This window comes from Emydura macquarii, unplaced genomic scaffold (genome assembly GCF_026122565.2).
Source record: "Emydura macquarii macquarii isolate MOO-44397 ecotype Brisbane River unplaced genomic scaffold, CSIRO-AGI_Emac_v2 contig_2308, whole genome shotgun sequence".
Lineage (NCBI taxonomy): Eukaryota > Metazoa > Chordata > Testudines > Chelidae > Emydura > Emydura macquarii.
The window spans coordinates 167,282-180,820 of NW_027132445.1; the positions used below are offsets into that span (position 1 = coordinate 167,282).

A 13,539-nucleotide genomic window follows, 5' to 3' on the forward strand; every position below is an offset into this window, starting at 1 on the left:
AGTCGCTCACTGTTTTAAAGCCCAATTCAGGTCCTTGGCTATTAGCATCTAAATGAAGAAGCATTTGTTGTTTTGACTGAAAAGAAAAACTGAGCCTTTGTTGTCAGGGCTTAAGTAATGTTCCATTGTGTCTATTCAGTTCAAATAGGGCCTGATACAGTGCCCCTTGAAGTCAGTGGTAGGTTTCCCGTTGACTTCAGTGGGAGTTGGATTAGGCCCGTAGACAGGGAAATAATATATTATAAAGGGTGTGGGATGTCATTAACATGTAAAAGTTGTTTGTTCTGATGAATATAGCCCAAGTTCACAGCACCTCATCATCTTGGACCCAGTACATCTCTGATGTAACTCCACTAAAGTCAGTGGAATTACACCAGGCACGAATGGGTTCCCTTGTATTTATGTTTCTTCCATTGTAAGATGTGGAATCACTGAACAATCCCTTCCTGGTTTTGTTGCCTTGTCCTCAAAGCTAGGGAGAACTTTTGACATCCTGGTGCCACTGAAGTCAATGGCAAAATTTGTATTGACTTCAGTGAGCTCAGGATTTCATCCCATATGTACATTACAGACATACCAAACGGCAAAACCCCCAAACCTTAAAAAATAAGATGATTGGGTATTAACCAGATGTTTATATTCATTAAGATTAATAATCAGAGAAGACAACAGAAGAACCTTAGATTAATTTCTCCATGCACAACAGAACATTTGTGGAAAAACAAGATTATAATTTATTTTGTGTTCTCTGGTGGATAAACAATATAGATATATCTTAGACAGAAGCCAGATTCTCATTTATATTGACCAAAGAAGTGTTTTCCCCATTTTAATACACTACCAGAACAGTATAAAAACATGTACAATGTATGGATTTTTGTGTAAATGTGAATCAGGTCCAGAAGGCCAAGTTCTGTCCTGAATGACAACCTGGGCAAACACATTTGCCTCAGTGAGATTGCATGGGACAGAATTTGGTCCAGAATGATTACACAGAAGCTTATGTAGATGCGTGTATATATACATGACTACTCAGGAACCATTGGAAATTTGCTTGACTGATGCAAATTTATCACAGACTTTGTGTAATCACACTGAAGCAAGCTGACAAGAAAACAGAGAAGTTACTCAACAATAACTTATTCTTCCAGTATCACCTTTGTGCATTCATGTTGGTGGGATCTTGGGTCTCTGGGAGTAACATGTCCCCCTAAAGGTTTATATGGAAGCAATATCTGTTGTTCATGGTTACATTAAGGACAAAATCAGTTTCTCTCACCCTAAAGTTTCTTAAAAGCATGGTAAATGTTTTCCCCCCTAATTAGGATGCTTCTGCCTTCATGAAAACTAAATCTTGCCCTAACAAAGCTAATGGACCTTCCTACCAAATGTCTTGCTCAATTCTCTCAAAAACATTTGAGACTCAACATGACTTTTCTGATAGAAATTCTATCAGCTAGGAGGGTGAGTAAGCTTAATGCTGTGATGGTCAGAGACCCCCATCCCAGGTTGAGGCCCTAGCTGGTCTTATATTTTCACCTATATCGATGTATTTCCCTCCCCATGTTTTTCTCAGACCCCATTCCTACTCATGGGAAAGTCATCTTCATACCCTAGATGTAAAGAGGGTATTTTGCTTTTTTTTCCTCAAAAAGACCTAACCCAGGGGCTCTCAAACTGGGGGGTCCTGACCCCTCAGGGGGTCGTGAGGTTATTATGGGGGGGCTGTGAGCTGTCATCCCCTGTGCCCGCTGGTAAGGGTGGCATGGCATGGGCGGAGTTATCACTTTTTGGGGGGGAGGGTCATCATAGCCTGAAATATTTTCAAAAGGGGTCCCAGCAAAAAAAAAGTTTGGGAACCCCTGACTAGCCCTTTAAAAAGTCTCATAGATTATTTGTAGCATCTTGGGAGAGATGCCAGGGAGAACCCATTCCCAAACAGATGGCTATTCCGGCTTAGGAAAGGTATAGAACAATGCTATATTTTAGCTAGAAAAGCAGTACTCCCTGGTTTAAAGACTTGTTCCCGAGTGCCACCCGTCAGTGTGTTGCCTTATGTAGGTTACCCTAGTGGAGATCTGCAAAGCAGCAACTTGGAGTTCAGTGCACACCCTCACCAGACACTACTGTTTTATTAATTGAGATGGAGTAAATGGGCCCAAAGAGTTAAAGGTGTTAGCATGACCCAGTCACTGTCCAATACTAAATAGTTTTAACCAAGGTTGGTTTACAGAGTCCTTAGCCTTGTTGATACCATGGCAAACACATCATTATTAATTTACCTTTTATTAAAAGATAAAGAAAAAGGAGGAAAAACTGTTAAATGTAAAATATTAAATAAGGCTTTTAACAACATCACTTTTCCTTTTCCCTTTAGCTGGAGAGATTCTTTAAAAGGAAAACCCCCTTAGTCTAACTGTCTTTCAGATGATACCAAAGATAATAAGAACTTTCCTTTTGGGGAAAAAAGAAGTAGTTAGTTGAGATGGGCTGGAGCTGTCGTTATTCTTGTTAAAGTTCAATCCCATTTCCAAAAGACGAAAGAAAAGAGCAGCAAAGATAGAAAATGCAACTTCTGTCTCTGGTGTTGACTCTCATTTGTAACCTCACTGCTGGAAAACCACAGGCACAGTACATGGTCTTATTAGCCACTCCGGATATGTCAACACTGTAATTAGACACCTGTGGCAGGCCCACGCCAGCTGACTCAGGTTCACAGAGTTTGGGCTAAGGGACTGTTTAATTGCCGTGTAGACATTCGGCCCGAGATTTGGGGCCCTCTCTCCTTGCAGGGTCCTAGAGCCCTGACTTCAGTTGAGTCCAAACATCTACACCGCCATTAAATAGTCCAATCCCGATTTTTCACACTTACAATCTGGTCACCCTATTCTCATGCAAGATCTTTTGAAGCACTCTCCCAACAGACACAGGTTTTCAAGGGGGTTCTGCAGTTCAGTGCCAGATGCCATATCCGTAAATGGAAACGGACAGAGGTGACTCTCAAAGAACACTATTTAGGAGTTACCATTAGAACTTGGGACATTTTTTCCCCCCCCCAGTGAATGGTAAAATTGCCAAATGCAGTTTTGGAGCAACTGAAACTATTGGCTAATTCAGGTCGAATTCATTGAGGGGAAAAAAGAGGGAAAACATTTTAATAAAGTTGAAATAGTTCATTTCAAAATTACGTTTCATTTCAAGTTAAATCGACCTGAATCAATCTTTTTCAATTTTTCATTTTGATGAGAACAAAGCAATTCAGTTTGATTTGAAACTAACCAAAGTGTGTGTGTGTGGGGGGGAGGTTTCACCCTCCCTATGGCCACCAACTTGAAAAATTAAATATTTGCTCAGCTCTAGAAATGATAACATCTTCTGTGTACTCAGAGTGATGATCCTTACTGCTTTTTTCTAAATTTGCTTTTCTCTGTTTGGTGCTACCTGGAACAGACTGCTGGAGAAAAATGGCCAGTTTGCAGTCGCTGAAAAAGAGCACAGTGTTCGTGATCTGGTTAGTAGTCAAATGGTCATTGCTATCATCTGTATCTTTTGCTTTTTAATTAATAGTTCACCAAGGCAAAGTAATAGCTAAAGCGCTTTTCTTGACTGTTGCTGCAAATAGTATAAGTCTAGAATGTGGTATTTTTATTTTAAAGGTTTACAGTATGCTTCACAGTCCATATTGCATATCAGACAGATCAGTGATAGATACGTGGATTTGTGCACTGGCCTTTCACCTTACAAAACCACCACACAATTTGTTACAATTGATAATCTCTGGAGTGGCCCAGGATTGAAATACTATCAGGTCAGAGGTAGAGGTTCATTGATAGAACTGTGGATGGCAGTTTGCACAGTTCCTATATGTATTATGCCTCATTCAGTCCAGCACCATTAGTTTCCCATTTTCATAACAGCTACAATAAACTTAAAACTAAACCCCAGGTGAAATCTTGACTTCATTACAGTCAGTGGTAAAACTCCCATCAACTTCAGTGGGGCCACAGTTTTCCTCTCCCTCCCCTCCGTTTGCAACCTTCTGCTGCTGTATTAAATGTTAGCTAAAAGGATGGGAGTAAGGCATTCTCTAGGGGCTTGGCAGAATTTGATTATTTGTTTATAATTTGATGGATAATATCAATATTTTTTAAAGGTTTTTTTGGTGTTTTTTATTGATTTTAAGTTTTCACGATTGCAGGAAATTACATGTGGGCCAGACAATGAGGGAGATCAGACAATAGTTATTTAATGACAGCAGACATTGAGATTTCAAAAGTTAAAGCTTTATAACCAGTAAAACACAAATTGTCAACATCACATGTCATTATACAGAGTACATATCCTTAATTCAAACTCTAATAAGTTCTCAAGCAGAATTTTTCTTTCTTTGCCCATCTGTACATTTTGATAATTATTGATGGAAATACTTTTTGTGTGTGTTTGGGATAGTGTATGGTAAAATAGATGTTTACTGACATTTACTGATAAAAATCTAATCCTTTCAACTCTTGTTGTTCAACTTGAAAAGGTATAGTTCAAACATGACCTGTGTCCCCATCATATAGCTGAGACCTAATTTAAGAGAATGTGAGCAGTAATGTAGAAAAATATAAATGTGTTGTAAAATATAGATTGTCTGACTGCCCCAGGTATATATTCTGTTAGAAGTATACTTTCAACACAGAATAGATTTAAAAAGAAACATGTTCCATACTGTTGTGTGTAAGAGATGGTTTTCACTAAAACATTTTCTGGAGTTTTTGGACATTACTACTACTGTTAAGGCTGTATTCTTAAGTGTTTAAAAAGAAAAGGCGGCCATACTTCCTAGACCTGGATGATTTAGAATTAGGCACCTAAAATCTATATTTAAGCCCTGATACTTCAAATATGCATGAGTGTTTGCAGGATCAGGGTCTTACATAGCTAAATAAGTGACCTGTTTTTCAGTGGCGCTGTGGGTTCTGAGCACCTTTGAAAATCAAGTCACTTGTTTAACTGCCTAAATATGGGTTTTAGGTTCCTAACTGTAAAATCTGCAATCTTAAAATTTTGGGCTTGACTTATACCACCTCTTTCTGCATGAAAATTATCTTTACATCTCTTTCCTATACCTGACAATTTTTGTTATCAAGATCTTGAATCATCAGTGAAACCCACTTATAGTGAAATTTGGTTGGTTTTTTTTTTTTTTTTTAATAGAAAACCTTTACTCTCAGCAGAGGTTCCGTATAACTAGAATTGCCGTTTGCACATTGCATGGCACATAAACTATTAGGAACTTTCCTTCTATTTCACTATAAATGGAGCCTATCTGTATCTTAGTTCACTGTAAGCAGGTTCCTCTGCCTGTCTGTGTCTGAAACTACAGCTGGTCAAATAATGAGAAAAGGTATTTGCCAATAAATAATTTAACAATTAATGGGGAAATGCCTAGAATAAATCAGATACAAATTATTATTCAGTTATCTGTAGAGCTGTTCAAATAACAAAATGTGTTAGTGAATAATCTGTTTGAATAAATACACTAGAATTCATTGGCTAAATTGATCAGGATGTGCAGGGGGATGAGGACAGTCGTCGAGATGGATTTTAAGCAGCAGGCCACAACTTTACTAAACCTAGCACCCTCCCCAGTGTTATCTGCCATGTCTCCCTCTATCAGGCATAGAAGGGGGTCCAGTACAGGGTTTACAAGACTTCTGTCATACAGCCCATAACACAGGCTAGACTCAGCACTGCCTACCTCTAGGATTCAGCTTGCTCTGCTGAATCTTCTCACCCTCCTCCCTGTGAAGAGGATAGAAGTACCAAAGAGGGACCTCACTCTGTGATGACTTCAGCTCTCCCTTTTCCCCACAGGTCTGAGGGCCACCAGCAAAATCCCAGGTCTCTTATTTCTGGGTGCTGGCCATTTTGGTCTTTTATCTACACTGGACACCAGCTTCAAGTTGCAATGAACTAAAGTCAAACAGTTTCTGATGTTAAGTCCTGTTCCCATTTAACCCGTGTCTCCATGAGGCTATGAGGAAGGCAAAAAAAACTAACAGACCTCAGCCAGTTTGACTCTGATGGGGAAAAATTCCTTCCTAACTCCTAAAACAGATCAGTCAGATCCACAGCATCCTAAAAACACAGGTACCTATGGAAAGGGAGGGTGAGTTCAGCTAAAAGGGATCACTGGGCTCAATAAGCCCTGGACAAGGGTTTAAATTTATGGTTGTGGGGAGTAAGGAGACAATTGACTCCTGTCTGCTTCTAGTTGGCCAATGGGCATCAGAGCAACCCAGAGGGAAGGGTCTAGCACCTTGTGGAACCCATCAACTCTCCCACCCATGAAACTGCTTGGCTGGTCTTTATTGCTATGAATAATTCAGACAGCTCTTATTGTAACTTTGTAATTGTGTTATGGCTAAAATAATACAAAAGCTCTTCAGGCCAGAGAAACGTTTTTTTTCTGGGTCCAGTCCTGGTTCCATTGAAGTCAAAAATAAAGCTCCCATTGACTCTATGGAATCAGCAGTAGGCTCTGTGTTTGTAAAATGCCATAAAAAGGTGACACTGGATTTTTTTAATAATAAAAAGCTATAGAACTATATGAAAGTTGAGACTTTGCGGGACTAAGCCAATCTAATTCTGTTAAAAATCATCTCTTGAATCCCCTTTGATGTGTGATAGATTAGCAGCAGAAATAAGAAATGTTTCAAATTAAAAGGAAATAAGCAATACATAGATAAGTTTCTCTTCTGTTATAAATGACTGGAGATGCCTATTTATTGAAAAATAACAAAACGCAGCACAGTCCACAAAGGGTGTATCTAACACAGGATAATAGTTTTTATTACACTGGTATCAGGTATTTATGTCTCTGGAATTTCATTAACTTTTCTTTGAAAACTATCTCTTGCATGGTTCACTGAGCTATATCCTGGATTTTATAGGCACTTCAATCCTGCTTTGAGCACGGGGTTGGATTAGATGACCTCCTGAGGTCCCTTCCAACCCTAATCTTCTATGATTCCACTGGATATTAGATCTGAATATGATCTTACCAGCATGATTCCAGCTGAAGTAGCAGTCACAAAATGACTGGGAGAGCTTCTCCTTAAGACAGATTGTAAAACTGGTATCCATCACTATAGGATCATATAGTTCTAGTAACTAACAAATATGAATCACAAGTTTGTGGTTTTGAACATATTATGTTGCCATGTGCTTTGTTTCCAATATCATCTGGGTTGGTTTGTTTTTTTTTTTTTTAAAGAGTTTGCAGTGTTCTGTTTGAAAATGCTGGGCTGCTTTGTATAACCTACACTTGTGCTTCTGTTATCTCAAGATGGAGTACTTGTTTCCAAGTCATCATAAACAGCCTGAAAATAGCTCCATTGAAAGAGGGACAGAAGAAAGCACATTTCCTATTTTGCTAGATGGGAACCAGCAGGAGCGATGTTACAGGGGCTTCTTCAAGACATGCACAGTTTTTAAAGAAATGAAAAACAATTCAAAGGAGAAACGACATGAAAATAAAGGAGCCATTGAAATGTGAGTATGCTCGGTTTACACGATTTCCCTGAATCAGTGTATTATGCCAATGCTCTTTAATTTAGACTGGAAATAGAAACTTGTTCTATGATATATAATAAGGGCCCCATTCCCTTCTTCCTTTTGTAAATTTGACTTGAAACATTGCAGCTCTTAGAGTGATCACACATTAAAATATGTGTAGGTGTGAGCTTTCAAATATCCTCACCAGTGAATATTCAGAGCATCACACCCTGCTGCTTGCTTCTGAAGTTAACAATAAACCTGCTGAGCAAACTCAGGATGCATGTTTTTAAATGTCCATAATTTTGTTATTTTGAAACTGGATCTCTTCAAGCAAAGCACATATTCCTTATCCAGGACTATGTGCCATGCATGCCGAGTTGGAAATTTTAAAATCAAGCTGATTTTGAGTTTGTCTGACTACTGGAGTGCTTGTAAATAAATTTCTTACCAGTCAACTATTCTCATGTGTAAATAAAATCCATGTTACCTATTCTAGAATTAAAAGCTACCCAAAAGCTATCATCTAGTGTGAGAAAGACTGGATATTCTCTACCCAAAAGGAGATGTTTAGAGAAAATGAAGAGCAAAAACAAATTTTAGAACAGAAAATCTATCTCAACCATAATTATTATGCTGCTACCCTAGCACTATAATACAGATACGTACACTGAGTTTAGATTGGTTATTTCTAGTGAGCTTTTCCAAAGATGGTTTGGATGTATCTTACAGTTTGAACGGTCAAAAATACAATACCAAGGCCTTTGCCCCACATGAAATGATCACTGTGCCTCTTACCATGGAAGATGTGGTTCTGAACAATCCGGTTGTGGTATGTAACTTTCTTTATTCTTTTCTCCCCCCATCGCATCAGTGCTGTAAATCCTGAAGGAACTGTCATACATTTTTAACTCACAAATTAAAATGTCTGTGTAGTGCTCACTTCTGAGAGAGCAGAGCTATTATAGCATCAAATTCTACCCCTCCAGTAACACAGAGGGCTCCAATTGAGATCAGTGGAAGCTGTGAATACAGAACCAGGGACAGAAATTTGGCCAAGTGACCAACAAATACATGCAGAAAACAAGGTTACTTACCAGTAACTGATGTTCTTCGAGATGTGTTGCTCATGTCCATTCCACTATAGGTATATGTGCACGCCTCCGTGCACGGTTACCTGGAACTTTTTTCCCCTTAGCAGAGCCTGTAGGGCCAGCTCCGGCGCCCCCTGGAGCCCCACACACATGCCACGGTATATGCGGCATTGCCGGCTCTATGTCCCCTCAGTCCCTTCTTTCTGTCAACTCCGGCAGCAGGGATGGGGGGTGGGTTGTGGAATGGACATGAGCAACACATCTCGAAGAACATCAGTTACTGGTAAGTAACCTTGTTTTCCTCTTCGAGTGCTTGCTCATGTCCATTTCACTATAGGTGACTAACAAGCAATACCTTTGGAGGTGGGTAGGAGTTACTGGTGATCTGCCCTCAGCACGGCTCTGCCGAATCCCACAACCTCTCTTGCCTGCTGGATGATGGAGTAATGGGACGTGAAAGTATGCATCTATGACCAGGTGGCAGCTTTGCAGATGTCCTGCAGGGGCACTCTCTCCAGGAAGGCTGTAGATGAGGCTTGAGCTCTGGTTGAGTGCTCTGTGATGGTTCCTGGAAGCGGCACCTTCACGTGCTCGTAGCAGAACTTGATGCAGGATGTAATCCATGAGGAGATGCGCTGGGTGGAGACAGGTGAGCCTTTCATCCAGTCCGCCACTGCAACGAAGAGCTGCGTCGATTTCCGGAACGGCTTTGTACACTCGATGTAGAAGGCCAGAGCTCGTCTCACATTCAGCCAATGCCATTTCCTCTCCTCCTCCGAACCATGAGGTTTGGGAAAAAACACGAAGAGAAAAATATCTTGGGTTACAATAAAATTGGGGAAACCACCTTGTGTAGGAAGGCCGGATGCGGCCTCTGCTGAACCTTGTCCTTATAGAATACTGTATAAGGGGGCTCCGAGGTCAAGGCCCTAATCTTGGAGACCCTCCTGGCTAAGCTAATGGCCACCAGGAAGGCTACCTTCAATGAAAGCATGAGCAGGGGGCATGAAGCCATGACTTCGAAGGGGGCCCCGTGAGTCTTGAGAGGACCAGGTTGAGATCCCAGGGAGGCACCAGACCTGCAGTCACAGACCTGCGGATAAAGCCTCTCCACCCCCTTAAGGAACCTGACCGAGATGGGATGGGAGAACAGGGATCTCCCCCTAGCGGCTGAAATGGCCGCCAAGTGAACCTTCAACGAGGCCAGAGCCAGATCCTGGAGCTTTAGCTGGAGCAGGTACTCCAGGATCGCCTGTACAGGTGAGAGGTTGGGTGGAATGCCCCGGGACTCCACCCAACAGGTAAACCATCTCCACTTAGCCCAATACATGACCTGTGTGGAAGGTTTCCTGCTGCCAAGCAGGACTTGCTGAATCTGCACCGAGCAGGCTCTCTCTCCCTCCGTCAACCACAGAGCCTCTAAGGCATGAGGTGCAGGGAGTCCAGGTCCGGGTGCAACAGACGACTGTGGTCCTGGGAAAGCAGGTCGTGCCGCCTCTGGAGTTCCATGGGTGGGGTGATCGACAGGTCCATCAGCATACTGTACCAGTGTTGTCTCGGCCAAGCCGGGGCGACAAGTATCAGGTCTGCTCTGTCCCTCTTGATTTTCAAGAGAACCTTGGGCAGGAGCGGAAGGGGGAGGAAACGCGTACATGAGGGTCCCTGTCCATTCGATGAGGAACACGTCGGATATCGAGCCCAGCTCGCAACCCCGCAGTGAGCAAAACCTCAGGCACTTCTTGTTCCAGGACGATGCAAACAAGTCCAGTTGGGGAACACCCCACTTGTGGAAGATGGAAGTCATTACCTCCGGGTGCAACGACCAGTCGTTGTGGGGTAGAAACTACCTGCTGAGGCGATCTGCCTCGTCGTTCCTCACCCCCAGGAGTTGAGAGTCAGACAAATGAAAATTGTGCCTCACTGTGAAGTCCCACAGGTGAATGGCTTCCTGGCAGAGGGCCGAGGAATGTTCACCCCCCTGCCTGTTGATGTAAAACATGGCTGTGATGTTGTCCGTCAGCACCTGCACCACGCTGCCCTTCAGGAACCTGAGGAACACATTGCACGCTAGTCTGATGGCCCTGAGCTCTTTTACATTGATGTGCAGGTGCCTCTCCTCCCCCACCCAAAGTCCCTGAGTGCCCAGGTTGGTGCGCTGATGTGGGCTCTCCACCCCACATCCGAGGCATCAGAGGTCAGGGTGATCGAGGGGGCCAGATCCCTGAAAGGGATGCCCCTCAACACTGCCCTGAGGGTCCTCCACGAGTTCAGGGAGGCTAGGACGGGGGGCTGGGGGGGACGACGACGACCGTGACCACCCTGTTCAAGGGGTGTCTGCTTGGCACGTACGCCAAGGCCAACCTGCCTGGAGCGGTCTGAGTTTGAGGCGGGCCAGCCGCACTACATATGTGCAGACTGCCATGTGTCGTAAAAGCTATAGGCAGTGCCTGGCTGTTGTCATGGGGCACCGGTGCAGCTGGGCAATAATCACAGCCATAACCTCGAACCAAGGTTGCAGGAGGAAGGCTCAGGCCTGGGAAGCATCCTGGGAAGCATCCAGGGTGGCCCCAATGAACTCTATATGCTGCACCGGGGTTAGAGTTGATTTCTACTCGTTTATGAACAGACCCAGTCTGCTGCATGTGGCACAGGTGAGGGTCACATAGTCTTGTACGTGGGACCTGGAGCTGCCTCTGATTAACCAGTCGTCCAGGTAAGGGAACATCTGCACTCCCCTGCGCCTCAGGTGGGCAGCCACTATCGCCATGTACTTGGTGAATACCCTGGGGGTGGACAAGAAGCCAAAGGGCAGGGCCACAAACTGATAATGGGAACCAGCCACCATAAACCAAAGGAAGCACCTGTGGCTGGGAAGGATAGATACATGGAAGTATGCATCCTTCAGGTCGAGGGCAGTATACCAGTCTCCTAGATCCAAAGCAGTGATAATGGAGGCTAGGGAGATCATGTGAAACCTGAGTTGCCTGATGTATTTGTTTAGGTGGCGCAGGTCTAATATGGGCCTCAGACCCCCCTTCACCTTGGGGACGAGGAAATACCTGGAATAGAATCCTTTCCCTTTCTCGTTTTTGGGGACCATTTCCACCGCTCCCTGCTTGAGGAGGGTGACTATCTCCTGCAAGAGGAGTTGCTCATGAGAGGGGTCCCTGAAGAGGAACAGAGGGGTTGTTGGGGGGGGAGGGACGTGAATTGAAGGGCATATCTCTGCAGAAGTATTCCGAGGACCCAACAGTCTGATGTAATGTTTGCCCATTCCCTGTAGAAGGGTCTTAATCTGTCCAAGAAAGAACGGAGCGGATCCAGAGAGATGGTAGGGGTACCACCCTTGGGCGCACCATCAAAATTGCCCCCTCTTATTGCCCGAGCCTTTGGGGGACCCTTGCTGGGAGGCTGTGGACGAGCTAGGGGGCCGATTTCGCTTTCCGAACCCCGTTTCTGTCCCTACCCCATTGGGCTGAAAGGGCCTAGACGGTGGCCTAGGTTGTTGGGGAACCTGGGGCTGCGACTGCTGCCTAGAAGCCTGGGGCATATACAGGCCCAAGAGCGAAGCGTGGCCCTTGAGTCTTTCAGGCTGTGAAACTTCATGTCAGTTTTATCGGAAAACAGGCCCAACCCATCAAAGGGGAGATCCTGAATGGCCTGCTGCACCTCCTGGGAAAGCCCTGAGGACTGCAGCCACGAGCACCGCCTCATTGCGATGGCAGAGGCTATAGCCCTGCTCGTCGAGTCTGCAGCGTCACTGGCAGTTTGAAGCGCTGCCCTACCCACTGTGATCCCCTCATCGAGGACCGTGGCTAAGTCTGCGGCCTGGTCTTGGGGCAATGCCTCAGCAAACCATCTGAGGGAGTCCCAGAGATTAAAATTGTATCTGCCCAGCAGGGCCTGGTCATTAGCGATTCGAAACTGCAGTGCCACTGTCAAATAAACCTCTCCTCCAAACAAGTCCAGTTTTTTGTTATCCTTGTTTTTGGGAGTGGAACCTTGATACCCTTGTCTGTCCCGCTGATTGGCCGCATCCACCACCACGGTTCCCGAGACCGGGTGGGTGAAGAGGAACTCAAACCCCTCTGCTGGCACGTAGTATTTTTTCTCAGCCCCCTTAGACATAAGGGCAACCGAGGCAGGGGTTTGCCACAGGGCCTTGGCGAGTTTAAGGGCCCTGTCGTGGATGGGCAGAGCTATCCTTGATGGGCCCTCTGCCCCCAACACGTTGAAGAGGGTATCCTCTTCCTCTACCAGCTCCTTGATCTCAAGGTTTAAGCTAGATGCCACCCTCTTAAGCAGCTCCTGGTGCGCCCTGAAGTCTCTCAGTGGCGCCATGTGGTCCTTGGAGGCTGCTTCATCTGGGGAGGAGGAGGATTGCAATTGTTTGTCCCCCTGGCGACGAGGTGCCCCCGTGGAGGGTCCCTCCCCTGGGTCCGATTCCTCATCCGAGGAATGGCCTTTGCGGGATTTGTCCGGGGTGGGGCGCACCGACTGGACCCCGATGATGGGACAGACACTGTTTCCTGCCCCATTTGAACTCCCCATGGAGCCCAATAAGGCCATTGCCATTGACCCTGGGGCAACCCAGGGCTGGCATCGGCACCGGTTGAGGAGCCTGATGGTGGCTTTGACTGGTCCCCTGAGCGTCCCTGCTCTTTCGGGATCCCGAGTTGCTGAAGCAGCGGCGCCGAGCTCGCCTCCAGCCCTTGGTGCTGCTCTGTGCCGGGAATCATCCTCTTGATGACTCCGAGGTGCTGGACGAGGATCGCTTCCACCTCCTCGAGCGGTGCCAACGAGCGGAGGTGCGCTCTGAGGAGCTTGATGTGGATGCCCGCCGCCTCGGCACTGACAACTTCCGGTGCCATTTGCCTCTAGGGGACTGGGAGCGGTGCCG

At 45.1% G+C, this 13,539-nt stretch overlaps 1 protein-coding gene across 1 annotated transcript in view; it reads left to right on the plus strand.

Annotated features, from left to right (window-relative positions):
- LOC137161497 (uncharacterized) overlaps positions 1-13,539 on the plus strand; it is a 106,048-nt gene that overhangs the window by 90,924 nt on the left and 1,585 nt on the right. The window contains exons 11-13 of the mRNA XM_067560783.1: positions 3,451-3,511; positions 7,337-7,542; positions 8,278-8,377. Coding sequence (XP_067416884.1) covers positions 3,451-3,511; positions 7,337-7,542; positions 8,278-8,377 — 367 coding nt within the window. The remainder of the gene's footprint in view (positions 1-3,450; positions 3,512-7,336; positions 7,543-8,277; positions 8,378-13,539) is intronic.